General features: G+C 47.0%; 1 protein-coding gene across 2 annotated transcripts; it reads left to right on the top strand.

Moving 5' to 3' along the window:
* The first annotated feature begins 3,109 nt into the window (after positions 1–3,109).
* On the top strand, positions 3,110–10,611 carry kcnj2a (potassium inwardly rectifying channel subfamily J member 2a). Of its 2 annotated transcripts, XM_061230700.1 has the most exons (2): positions 3,110–3,125; positions 7,915–10,611. In XM_061230700.1, exons 1-2 carry the CDS (start codon positions 3,110–3,112, stop codon positions 9,159–9,161), a joined length of 1,263 nt encoding a protein of 420 aa, XP_061086684.1. In that variant the 3' UTR covers positions 9,162–10,611. The 2 variants fall into 2 exon arrangements, with proteins under 2 accessions (XP_061086684.1, XP_061086683.1); XM_061230699.1 differs by lacking the exon at positions 3,110–3,125 and having other exon boundaries at positions 7,896–10,611.
* The last annotated feature ends 3,416 nt before the right edge of the window (positions 10,612–14,027 follow it).

The following is a 14,027-nucleotide window of genomic DNA, read 5'->3' on the forward strand; positions in this document are numbered from 1 at the left end:
ACACATTCACCCACCTCCATCACACCGCTCCAGAAATACCCTGTTTCCAGCACACATTCACCCACCTCCATCACACCGCTCCAGAAATACCCTGTTTCCAGCACACATTCACCCACCTCCATCACACCGCTCCAGAAATACCCTGTTTACAGCACACATTCACCTACCTCCATCACACCGCTCCAGAAATACCCTGTTTCCAGCACACATTCACCCACCTCCATCACACCGCTCCAGAAATACCCTGTTTACAGCACACATTCACCTACCTCCATCACACCGCTCCAGAAATACCCTGTTTACAGCACACATTCACCCACCTCCATCACACCGCTCCAGAAATACCCTGTTTACAGCACACATTCACCCACCTCCATCACACCGCTCCAGAAATACCCTGTTTACAGCACACATTCACCCACCTCCATCACACCGCTCCAGAAATACCCTGTTTACAGCACACATTCACCCACCTCCATCACACATATAAAGAGAGAGAGAATGGTGTAGAGGGGTAGAGAGGGAGAGAGGGAGAGAGAGAGGGGTAGAGAGGGAGAGAGGGAGAGAGAGAGGGGTAGAGAGGGAGAGAGAGGGGTAGGGGGTAGAGAGGGAGAGAGAGGGGTAGAGGGGGAGAGAGGGATAGGGGGGTAGAGAGGGAGAGAGAGGGGTAGGGGGTAGAGAGGGAGAGAGAGGGGTAGAGAGGGAGAGAGGGGTAGAGGGGTAGAGAGGGAGAGAGAGAGGGGTAGAGAGGGAGAGAGAGGGGTAGAGGGGTAGAGAGGTAGAGAGAGGGCTAGGGGGTAGAGAGGGAGAGAGAGGGGTAGAGGGGTAGAGAGGGAGAGAGAGGGGTAGAGGGGTAGAGAGGGAGAGAGAGAGGGGTAGAGAGGGAGAGAGAGGGGTAGAGAGAGGGGTAGAGAGGGAGAGAGAGGGGTAGAGGGGTAGAGAGGGAGAGAGAGGGGTAGAGAGGGAGAGAGGGGTAGAGAGGGAGAGAGAGGGGTAGAGGGGTAGAGAGAGAGAGAGAGAGTGGGGTGCAGAGCTTCGCACTCACAGTCGGTAATTAGACTGGAGTGGAAAAGATCCACAGTGTGCAGATTGAAGGATTTCTTATTGCTGATTATTCTGAAAGATAACGCTGTAGATAATAGAGAGGAGTACGTTTTTTGTAGGATAGGCTAGGCTAGTGATAGAAACTGATTTTTAACAGATAAATTGAATAAACTTAGTAATGAATGAAAATGAGTTGAAACGATCAGCGATTAGTTGAGGTTTTGGGCTCTGCTCGTCTCTGAATTCATCACGGTTCAGGTGTGGCAGCGGGGCGACCGAGTGTGGTGCAGACGTGTTTTTACTCAACCTCAACCTCAACCTCAAACTCAACCTCAACCTCAACCTCAACCTCAACCTCAACCTCAAACTCAACCTCAAACTCAACCTCAACCTCAAACTCAACCTCAACCTCAAACTCAACCTCAACCTCAAACTCAACCTCAAACTCAACCTCAAACTCAACCTCAACCTCAACCTCAACCTCAACCTCAAACTCAAACTCAACCTCAAACTCAAACTCAACCTCAACCTCAACCTCAACCTCAAACTCAAACTCAAACTCAACCTCAACCTCAAACTCAAACTCAAACTCAAACTCAACCTCAACCTCAACCTCAAACTCAACCTCAAACTCAACCTCAAACTCAACCTCAACCTCAACCTCAACGTCTAACTCAAACTCAAACTCAAACTCAACCTCAACCTCAAACTCAACCTCAAACTCAAACTCAACCTCAACCTCAAACTCAAACTCAAACTCAAACACAAACTCAAACTCAACCTCAACCTCAACCTCAAACTCAAACTCAACCTCAAACTCAACATCAAACTCAAACACAAACACAAACTCAAACTCAAACACAAACTCAAACTCAACCTCAACCTCAACCTCAACCTCAAACTCAAACTCAAACTCAAACACAAACTCAAACACAAACTCAAACTCAAACACAAACTCAAACACAAACACAAACACAAACTCAAACTCAAACTCAAACTCAAACACAAACTCAAACACAAACTCAAACTCAAACTCAACCTCAACCTCAACCTCAAACTCAAACACAAACTCAAACACAAACTCAAACTCAAACACAAACACAAACACAAACTCAAACACAAACTCAAACCCAAACACAAACACAAACTCAAACACAAACTCAAACTCAAACACAAACACAAACACAAACACAAACTCAAACTCAAACACAAACACAAACACAAACTCAAACACAAACTCAAACACAAACTCAAACTCAAACACAAACTCAAACACAAACACAAACACAAACACAAACACAAACTCAAACACAAACTCAAACACAAACACAAACTCAAACTCAAACACAAACTCAAACTCAAACACAAACACAAACTCAAACTCAAACTCAAACTCAGATGTGTCTCAGCGAGGGGCATGGTGATCATTCATCACCAGGCTGTAGACTGGCCTTGAGCCCTGCACAGCTCCAGAGCTCCTGAAATACGTAATTGTTCTGGATTCAAATACTTTTCTACACTTTATTGAGATTGTCTGGTGTACTAGAACCTATAAAATACTCACCAGGCAAGATCAATTGAGCACAGAAAGATATTTGAATCGAGAACAATTACCTAATTGACCTAGGTCTGCAACACACACACCAATTCAACACCGACACCAAACAACACAAACCCTGTTCCATAGCAGTCAACCTCTTTCATGGCCCTATTTGTAACAGAAAAAGTTTAAATTATACGGCAGCAAAACAACTTTGTTTGTTAGCGATTTATTTATTTATTTTATTGGGACAAATACATTTAAGCATTGATTAGTGTGAAAACAAATCCAATGCAATGCATCATTTGCTATTGTCCAATGCTAACTGAAGTGGAGCTGAGTTGAGTTGAGTTCATCATGGTGAAAAGCAGAGGGAGAAGGTGCTGCTGGAAGCCGTTGGTTGCTAGGGTGCGCTGGTTGCCAGGGCAGCAGGGCGAGCTCATCCGAGAGAAGCAGAGCTTTAATGAGGGTGTCGGGCCGCACGGACCCTGCCAGGCACCAGGGAACCGCCATTACTCTGTTGTGATGAGTCTAGGTCCCAGTGGAGACCGGCACTCCTAGTCAACAACATTCAGTGCCAGGGATCTCTACTGCAGCGACAAACTAGCCCTGGTGTAACATTCAGCTTCACCAGCTGGGTATGAACTGGTCAACCAGCATGGCCAAGCTGGTCATAAAGCTGGTTTAGCTGGGTATGAACTGGTCAACCAGCATGGCCAAGCTGGTCATAAAGCTGGTTTAGCTGGGTATGAACTGGTCAACCAGCATGGCCAAGCTGGTCATAAAGCTGGTTTAGCTGGGTATGAACTGGTCAACCAGCATGGCCAAGCTGGTCATAAAGCTGGTTTAGCTGGGTATGAGCTGGTCAACCAGCATGGCCAAGCTGGTCATAAAGCTGGTTTAGCTGAGTATGAGCTGGTCAACCAGCATGGCCAAGCTGGTCATAAACTGGTTTAGCTGGGCATGAGCTGGTCAACCAGCATGGCCAAGCTGGTCATAAAGCTGGTTTAGCTGGATATGAGCTGGTCAACCAGCATGGCCAAGCTGGTCATAAAGCTGGTTTAGCTGGGTATGAGCTGGTCAACCAGCATGGCCAAGCTGGTCATATAGCTGGTTTAGCTGGATATGAGCTGGTAGCTGGTCAAAACATAGCTGGTCAAGCCATGTCAAGCTGGGAGCTGGTATGACCTGGTGAACCAGATACATCATGTCAAGTTGGAAGCTGGTCTGAACTGGTCAATCAATTTGGAGACCATGGCACTGAACAATCTGTCCCTGAGCAGATTTCTTGGTGTATGTGACTATAGTATTCTGGCAGCTGAGTTTTGGACATATTGCAATTTCTGAAGTATTTTGTCAGAAAAGCGCATTGCAACAATCATGGACCAATCAATCCCTCCGTGTCTCTGAGGGAGAAGGAGGGGTTCACCATGAGGCCACCTCTGGCAAAACAGAGGTTGGTGATTTGTCACAGTTAACTTTTAGGAAATGTGTGGCCTTCCAGTGCTTTATATCATGAATGCAGGCTATGGGTGAGAGTGGTGGGGGTGTTCTTTCTTAGTACTGACAGAAATCTGTGTATCATTGGTGTGAAAGTGAAAATTGAGATGGTGGAGAATTATTTCACCAAGGGGAAGCATGTAGATAATCAATGGAAGGGGCCCCAGAACTGATCCTTGGGGGACACCTTGAGTAATGGGGGTTGTGGATTCGTGATTACCAATAAGTGATTAAATGTGTGTGTGTGTGTGCAGTGTATGTGAGTGTGTATGTGCGTGTGTCTGAGTGTGTGCATGTGTGTGGGTGTGTGCCATATTAGATAATCCATATTTCTAATGGAGGAAATCCAAGGACACACTTCCTCTCTGGATCCTGGGTTCAAATTCCTGTCAAAGCACCGATTTGATCCACTGAAATCTATCGAGGGGTTGTTGGAATGTTGTCTGTCAGTGAGGTAGGATGTGAACCAGAAAAGAGCAGCAGCACTGAGACCAATGAGGCAGTGAAGGAGGGAGATTAGGATGCTGTGACTGATGGTGTAAGATGCGGCACTGAGGTCAAAGCCAGTGTCAGTGGAGTCTGATGAGTGTGGTCTCATTGGTGTGATGTGGACAGAAACCAGATTGGAATTGATCAGAAAGCTTATATGTGTAGACACATGGGTGTGTAATTGTGATGCGACGACTCTGACCAGGGTCTTGCCAAGGTGTGGAGGGTTGGAGATGGAGACTGCAGCCATAACAGGCCATCAGGCATTTAGACTTTAAAATGAAAAGGAAAGTGATGTGGGGATGGGAGAAGGGTTCTGCAGGTTGTAGTGCTTTTCTCTGTGTGCTTATTGTACACCTTGACACATTTTTCTCTTAGTCTATATAACAAAACCGCTATAATTTACAAATAAAAATGTTGAAACTGGCTGTGGGTTTATCCAAAGCAACTTACGATTGATGAGACACCAAGCTGGGGGCAATCTTCCCTGACGCAATGCGGGGTTAAGCGCCTTGCTCAAGGGCCAAGCTGCACTGATCTTATGATGGCTACACCAAGGCTTTAACCACCATCTTCTGGGTCCCAGTCATGTACCTTAGCCACTAGGCTACAGGCTGCCCCAGTCATGAACCTTAGCCACTAGGCTACAGGCTGCCCCAGTCATGAACCTTAGCCACTAGGCTACAGGCTGCCCCAGTCATGAACCTTAGCCACTAGGCTACAGGCTGCCCCAGTCATGAACCTTAGCCACTAGGCTACAGGCTGCCCCAGTCATGAACCTTAGCCACTAGGCTACAGGCTGCCCCAGTCATGAACCTTAGCCACTAGGCTACAGGCTGCCCCAGTCATGTACCTTAGCCACTAGGCTACAGGCTGCCCCAGTCATGCACCTTAGCCACTAGGCTACAGGCTGCCCCAGTCATGAACCTTAGCCACTAGGCTACAGGCTGCCCCAGTCATGTACCTTAGCCACTAGGCTACAGGCTGCCCCAGTCATGTACCTTAGCCACTAGGCTACAGGCTGCCCCAGTCATGCACCTTAGCCACTAGGCTACAGGCTGCCCCAGTCATGAACCTTAGCCACTAGGCTACAGGCTGCCCCAGTCATGTACCTTAGCCACTAGGCTACAGGCTGCCCCAGTCATGAACCTTAGCCACTAGGCTACAGGCTGCCCCAGTCATGAACCTTAGCCACTAGGCTACAGGCTGCCCCAGTCATGTACCTTAGCCACTAGGCTACAGGCTGCCCCAGTCATGCACCTTAGCCACTAGGCTACAGGCTGCCCCAGTCATGAACCTTAGCCACTAGGCTACAGGCTGCCCCAGTCATGTACCTTAGCCACTAGGCTACAGGCTGCCCCAGTCATGAACCTTAGCCACTAGGCTACAGGCTGCCCCAGTCATGAACCTTAGCCACTAGGCTACAGGCTGCCCCAGTCATGTACCTTAGCCGCTAGGCTACAGGCTGCCCCAGTCATGTACCTTAGCCACTAGGCTACAGGCTGCCCCAGTCATGTACCTTAGCCACTAGGCTACAGGCTGCCCCAGTCATGAACCTTAGCCACTAGGCTAAAGGCTGTCCCAGTCATGTACCTTAACCACTAGGCTACAGGCTGCCCCAGTCATGTACCTTAGCCACTAGGCTACAGGCTGCCCCAGTCATGTACCTTAGCCACTACGCTACAGGCTGCCCCAGTCATGAACCTTAGCCACTAGGCTAAAGGCTGTCCCAGTCATGTACCTTAGCCACTAGGCTACAGGCTGCCCCAGTCATGTACCTTAGCCACTAGGCTACAGGCTGCCCCAGTCATGAACCTTAGCCACTAGGCTACAGGCTGCCCCAGTCATGAACCTTAGCCACTAGGCTAAAGGCTGTCCCAGTCATGTACCTTAACCACTAGGCTACAGGCTGCCCCAGTCATGTACCTTAGCCACTAGGCTACAGGCTGCCCCAGTCATGTACCTTAGCCACTAGGCTACAGGCTGCCCCTGCCCCCTGTGTTCTGACCACTATTCTACACTGATGTCAGGGGGAGCACAGGTAGCACAGGAACAGCCACCCAACTTATAGGTTCCATGGGATCCAAGTGAAAAAGCTACGCCACGATCAAGCACAAGATTATCTTGTCAGTGCTCAAGAGCCAAGAAAAATAAACCCGCTTTCAGAATGGCTGTCAGGCAGGACCTCTCCCCAATTACATTCTGACCTCTCTCAGTAATTCAAGGAGGACAGAGCGGGGTTAAATTACAGTGCTATGCTTTTCTCAGGCTAAACCTTTTCAGTCAATAGTCTCATATCTGCTAGTAAGCCGTCATTTTGGTTGTGAATATGCAAGCAAACATAATGTAAAAAAGAAAATGCTAGAAGTATGATAATGAACTTTAGATTGAGTTTATATTTTGGTAGTGTGACCTACTTTTGTTTAGTTGCGATTTATTTGTGGATAATCATAGCTAACCATGCTGAGGGCCTGGGGAGTGACTCTTTCCTATGGTGAAAACAATAGTGCACTCCACCAACACCTCCACTGCTCCGGAGAATATTATCAGTCTTTCTCAGAAACGTGTTTGTCATTCACTGCTCTCATATCAGTTTCACCAAAGCAGATTTGTGAAGATTATTATTATTAGCCATAATGAGCTACCATTCGTCCCTTAGTTAAAGGGTTAATGCATTACTTTAGTTAACACGTCTACTCGTAACCAGCTCTTCAAAGAGACTCGACACCTGGCCGTGTGTCGTGCTGTAATTACCGTAATGCTCCTCCTGTAAATGGAGACCGACGTCAATGCTGCTCACAGGGAGCCACAGCCAAACACTCAAGCCCTGAACCTTAAGTAACTCTGTACCACAATAAACCCCCAAACATGATATCACTCAAGCCCTGAACCTTAAGTAACTCTGTACCACAATAAACCCCCAAGCATGATATCACTCAAGCCCTGAACCTTAAGTAACTCTGTACCACAATAAACCCCCAAACATGATATCGCATTATTATGTGAGCATTTTGATATTATTGTTTAATAAACAAACGATGCCGTTAGGTTCAGGGTAAGGAGTGTTGATGAGTGTTCAGTACAGACCCCGGTGCCTAACGCCGCTCCGTCTCTCTCTGCAGCCTGCTGAGCGGATGAGGCAGCGCTGACGGACTCATCCTCCGGGACCAGCTGAGGGGGGAGAGCCGCTCCTCCACCCTGTGTTCGTTTTCCCCGATTCCCGTGTGCGTTGGTCCCCGTCAGAGACCCGAAGCTGTTTCTCCAACGCTTCTTCCAGAAGCTGGGACTGTTTTCGGGCGCAGACGCCCCCGGGGCGGAAGGCATGGGCAGCGCGCGTCCAGCGAGCCGGTACAGCATCGTGTCGTCGGAGGAGGATGGGGGCGGGATGAAGCTCTGCAGCGCCAGCGTGCCCAACGGGAACGGCAAGGTGCACACCCGCCCCCACGCCCACAGCCGCTTCGTCAAGAAGGACGGCCACTGCAACGTGCAGTTCGTCAACGTCAGCGAGAAGGGGCAGCGCTACCTGGCCGACATCTTCACCACCTGCGTGGACGTGCGCTGGCGCTGGATGCTGGTGCTCTTCAGTCTGGCCTTCCTGCTGTCCTGGCTCTTCTTCGGCTGTGTCTTCTGGCTGGTGGCCATCTTCCACGGTGACCTGGATGGCGGGGCGCCCAAGTGTGTCTCCAACGTCAGCAGCTTCACGGCGGCCTTCCTGTTCTCCGTGGAGACCCAGACCACCATCGGCTACGGCTACCGCTACGTGACGGACGAGTGCCCGCTGGCCGTCTTCATGGTGGTGTTCCAGAGCATCATGGGATGCATCATCGACGCCTTCGTCATCGGCGCCGTCATGGCCAAGATGGCCAAGCCCAAGAAGCGCAACGAGACGCTGGTGTTCAGCCGGCACGCCACCGTGGCCCTGCGCGACGGCAAGCTGTGCCTGATGTGGCGGGTGGGGAACCTGCGGAGGAGCCACCTGGTGGAGGCCCACGTCCGGGCACAGCTGCTGCAGTCCCGCACCACCGCCGAGGGAGAATTCATCCCGCTCGACCAGGCCGACATCGACGTGGGCTTCGACAGCGGCATCGACCGCATCTTCCTGGTGTCGCCCATCACTGTGGTGCACCAGATCGACGAGGACAGCCCCTTCTACCACATGGGCAAGCAGGAGCTGGAGACGGCCGAGTTCGAGATCGTGGTGATCCTGGAGGGCATGGTGGAGGCCACAGCGATGACCACGCAGTGCCGCAGCTCCTACCTGGCGGGGGAGGTGCTCTGGGGCCACCGCTTCGAGCCCGTGCTCTTCGAGGAGAAGAACTACTACAAGGTGGACTACTCGCGCTTCCACAAGACCTACGAGGTGCCAGGAACCCCGCTGTGCAGCGCCAGGGACCTGGCTGAGAAGAAGTTCATCATGTCCTCATCCAACTCCTTCTGCTACGAGAACGAGCTGGCACTGTCCCCGGTGAAGGACGAGGGCGAGGAAGAGGAGGGAGGGGGCGGGGCCAACACGGACACAGGCTCTGCCCACACGCTGGCCGCCGCCCCCTTAGAGCCCCGCCCCCTGCGGCGGGAGTCTGAAATATGACTGGGCATGTGTCGCGAGGGGGCGGGACTGAAGGACCAATGACGGACAGCCTCACTGAATGGTACTGCTGTAAAAAGGGGCGGAGCTTTGATCAAGGACTGGCTCTACAAGTGTTCTTAGGAAAGAGCAGACAGGACAGACATGACTATTTATTAATCCGATGGTGTGCACCTGTTCATCTGTCCAGGAGAACAACAGAAACTCTGTGGTTTTAGTAGCAATACTTTTGTACCTTTTTTTATTTTATCGGCCTTAATGGTTTCTAAATGCTGCTATAGAACACTAGATTATATTGTTTTTGTTTTGTTTTACAGTTAAGGTAGAGAAGGAAAAAATGTATAAGCACTTACGTGGTGAAGTGCATGGTCGCAAAGACACATATAAATATGTATTTTTAGTTTTTCTGTCTATTTCTGTCACAAACCAAAGACGTACTTGCTGTTTTGCACACGGCTGAGATCTGGGGGGCCTACAGAGGGGGCGGAATGTCCCTGAGGTGGCCTCCTGACCCCTGGGTACACACAGTGAAGGCACATTAGCATAGGTTGGCTGGGCTTGACCAGGATTGGATGGGATTTGGGATTTTTTTGGGATAGGGTAGGTTGGAGTTTAACTGAGCTCATCCAGGATTGGCTGAGTTTGACTGGACTTAGTATAGATTGGCTAGGCTTTGGTAGGTCCTATTGTGTCAATACTGTAAAATACAAACATTATTTAAAAAGGAGAGAGCATCTATGCAAGCATGCCATTATGCAGTACAGCACAGTACAGCCTACATACATTCCCATTTACCCAAACCCTACCCTCCTGCAGAACCCAAACCCTACCCTCCTACAGAACCCAAACCCTACCCTCCTGCAGAACCCAAACCCTACCCTCCTACAGAACCCAAACCCTACCCTCCTGCAGAACCCAAACCCTACCCTCCTACAGAACCCAAACCCTACCCTCCTACAGAACCCAAACCCTACCCTCCTGCAGAACCCAAACCCTACCCTCCTGCAGAACCCAAACCCTACCCTCCTACAGAACCCAAACCCTACCCTCCTGCAGAACCCAAACCCTACCCTCCTACAGAACCTAAACCCTACCCTCCTGCAGAACCCAAACCCTACCCTCCTGCAGAACCCAAACCCTACCCTCCTGCTGAACCGAGGAAGGTTCCTATAGCAACAGTCAGCTCTGCTGGGGAGCTGGTCTCTTGGCTGATGTTTTAATGCGTATTATTATTATTATTATTATTATTATTATTATTATTGACATGTTCTCTTGTGAATTAAACAGGATATTGCTTCATAATGCTACCGCTACATGCTACTTTTTAAAATAAAGCTTGAACATGTCTTCACATGTCTTCACAGTACTTCTGAAAGATCTTGCTCCTCCTCGTAAGAACAGAGTTCTGGGAGGGGTGAGGCAGGATGGGGGAGGGGTGGGGCATGTGAATGAGTGACAGCTCTCTCACTGTACATGACTAAGACCTGAGCCAGTAAAAGTAAGGCATTTCACAGCCAGAACAGTGGGTGACATCATCGTGACCTCAGTCCGATATTCCCAAACACAGTTCCGGAAGTCCATTTACTGCCAAGGAACACTGGAAAGACTGTTTCAGAACCCAGATCCAATCAGAACATTACACTAATGCTCCCAGGGCAACAGCTAACCAGCAGAACTTTCTCTAAACAAAGTGCTACAACACTGCAATCCTACGGTTACTCTTGTAAAGTTTGTAAAGTTTGTAAAGCAACAACAGCAAAACAACTGTAAAAACGAGTCGATGAAGCAAACAGGCCACAGAGTATTACTGTCTCTCAAGGGGGAAATTATTTTGTAAAGTAAATATTTTGAAAAAGAAATATATTAGCTGAGACATACTGTAGTTTTCTTGAAAAAGTAGAAATGTTTAGTGAACTGAAAAGAACTTTCTCCATGTGAAAAAGGTTAATTTTACATCTTACATTTTACAAAATTCTCAACCCCTCTCCTCTAGTCTTCCTATCGTCCAGTGGAATGTACAGATTTTTATACGACTGTTAATGTTATTATGATGATGATCACTATTATTATTGTTATTATTATTCTATGTTTTATTTTATTGGGGGGTTTTTTTCCAATAAAACGACAAGGAATAATGAAAAATGCAGTGTCAGTTTACATGTGACTGTGTGTCTGTCTCACACCAAGCCATGCTTTCAACACTGACTGCACATGCACAGACTCACTGACAGGGATAAACTCTGGATATGCACAGACTCACTGACAGGGATAAACTCTGGATATGCACAGACTCACTGACAGGGATAAACTCTGGATATGCACAGACTCACTGACAGGGATAAACTCTGGATATGCACAGACTCACTGACAGGGATAAACTCTGGATTTGCACAGACTCACTGACAGGGATAAACTTGCTACTTTATTTCTATTTTATTCCAGAATGTGTCCGTTACTTAATGGGAGTGACCATGGGGGTCAAGAATATTACCTTCATATCCGGAGCCTGGAGTCCCTCACACACACACACACACACACACACACACACGCACACTTACACACTCTCACATACACACAGAGACACACACATAGACATACTTGTCCTGACCAGAACAATCGCAGGAGTGCAGATTGTGTAAATGATTTGACCAGAACAATCGCAGGAGTGCAGATTGTGTTCAGCAGTGAAATCTCTCCCAGAAGTTACATCATGCAGTCCAAGCATGTCCATCTGAAAGAGCTGAATTGGGAGTTGAGTGAATGGAATGCTCTTATGTGCAAGATGTTTATAATGAACAACCAAATGTCGGTAATAATGTCAGAAAATCCATAGCAGCTGGCATCCAGTGATCATTTTAAATATTAAATATGTTACAGTTTTTATTACAATCACCTCGACCCTAATCTCACAAGCTTGGGCTCAATTTACAAAACCTCAGACACAACACTCAAAACCTCAGACACAACACTCAAAACCTCAGACACAACACTCAAAACCTCAGACACAACACTCAAAACCTCAGACACAACACTCAAAACCTCAGACACAACACTCAAAACCTGAAACACAACACTCAAAACCTGAGACACAACACTCAAAACCTGAGACACAACACTCAAAACCTCAGACACAACACTCAAAACCTCAGACACAACACTCAAAACCTGAAACACAACACTCAAAACCTCAGACACAACACTCAAAAACTGAGACACAACACTCAAAACCTGAAACACAACACTCAAAACCTCAGACACAACACTCAAAACCTCAGACACAACACTCAAAACCTCAGACACAACACTCAAAACCTGAAACACAACACTCAAAACCTCAGACACAACACTCAAAACCTCAGACACAACACTCAAAACCTGAAACACAACACTCAAAACCTCAGACACACTCAAAACCTCAGACACAACACTCAAAACCTGAAACACAACACTCAAAACCTCAGACACAACACTCAAAACCTCAGACACAACACTCAAAACCTGAAACACAACACTCAAAACCTCAGACACACTCAAAACCTCAGACACAACACTCAAAACCTCAGACACAACACTCAAAACCTCAGACACACTCAAAACGGTCAGCACTAGTAACACAGCCCATTCGCCTGTGCTTTCATATCTGTGAAGCAATCTTGCACTTCCAAACTCAAATTCTTAATTTTTCATGAAATACTATAGGAATATTTGTTTAGATTACACACACAAAAGATACCTATAGATTGACTGTTTAGTTGTTTTTACAATACTTTCCTATAGCAGGAAGAAATATTTGACTTGACTTTTGTGTGGTTCTAAATAAAGGGAATAGTGGAAGAGAGTAGAATCATTGAAAAAAATCAGAATACTGTAAAAAATATATGTAATTATAACATGCTGTGGGTTAGTTTCACAGTTTTTTTTACAATTGCAAATAAGCTTTTTTGATACTTTTTAGAACTTTTTTAGAACTTTTCACAGTTTGCACGAGAACACTGTATGTGGACCAAATGGAATGCTTTTTTCTTTGCTTTTACAAAAAATCAGGCTGAACCACCAAAAAGTATACATTTCTACAGTCCAATTTGAAAATCACTTACAGAAAATAGTGCTTTGACTGTAGTGCCACTGGTTTTCAGATCATTGTTCTATGATTGACACCAGAAATTCTAGTGCTGGTGCTTTTCTTTGGTAGTTTTGATTCATTTTGTGAAAGAAATGAACTGACTGCATGTTGGTGCAGAGAGTTGTATGAAGAGTTTTGAAAAAGTGAATTTTTATCAATTGTAAAAAACTGTAATCATAGCAACAAAATTATAGGTACAAAGTGGGGAAAAAATCCTGAACTGCAGTGAAAGACACTGTCCTCTTCCAGGACAACCCCCACCTCCCCCCACCTCTAAGACGAGAAACAAGGGCACCTCTCTGAAGGAGTACTTGTCGTCTGCCATTCCATTGAGCACCTCAACCTCCTCTTCCTCCTCCTCCTTTCTCTGCTTGGTCTCTATTCTAACATGGATCCTCTATCTGCTCCATGTTGTCTCCATGTTGTTACAGGTGGATACACATCTTTAGTTCTGCTCTTACCGCTGTGTAAAATCAGTCATTTGACCACCAGCTCAAACTTGCGTGTCAAAAAAAGTTGAAAACCCCTGTGACAAAAGATGGTGATGCAATATTACATTTAATGATAATGTGGTAAAATTGATCCTGTTCCAAAGTAATTGGCGTCAATAGATTTCTTTATCCTAAAACATTCATGATGTGAATGAAACATGGAATGTTGTAACAGTAATCAATTTCCATAAAATTATTCTTTCGGAGTAATGTTACACTTACTTATAATTTTTAGTAGTTGGATACATTGTTAGT

The sequence above is a fragment of the Conger conger genome, chromosome 2 (assembly GCF_963514075.1).
Source record: "Conger conger chromosome 2, fConCon1.1, whole genome shotgun sequence".
Taxonomy (NCBI): domain Eukaryota; kingdom Metazoa; phylum Chordata; class Actinopteri; order Anguilliformes; family Congridae; genus Conger; species Conger conger.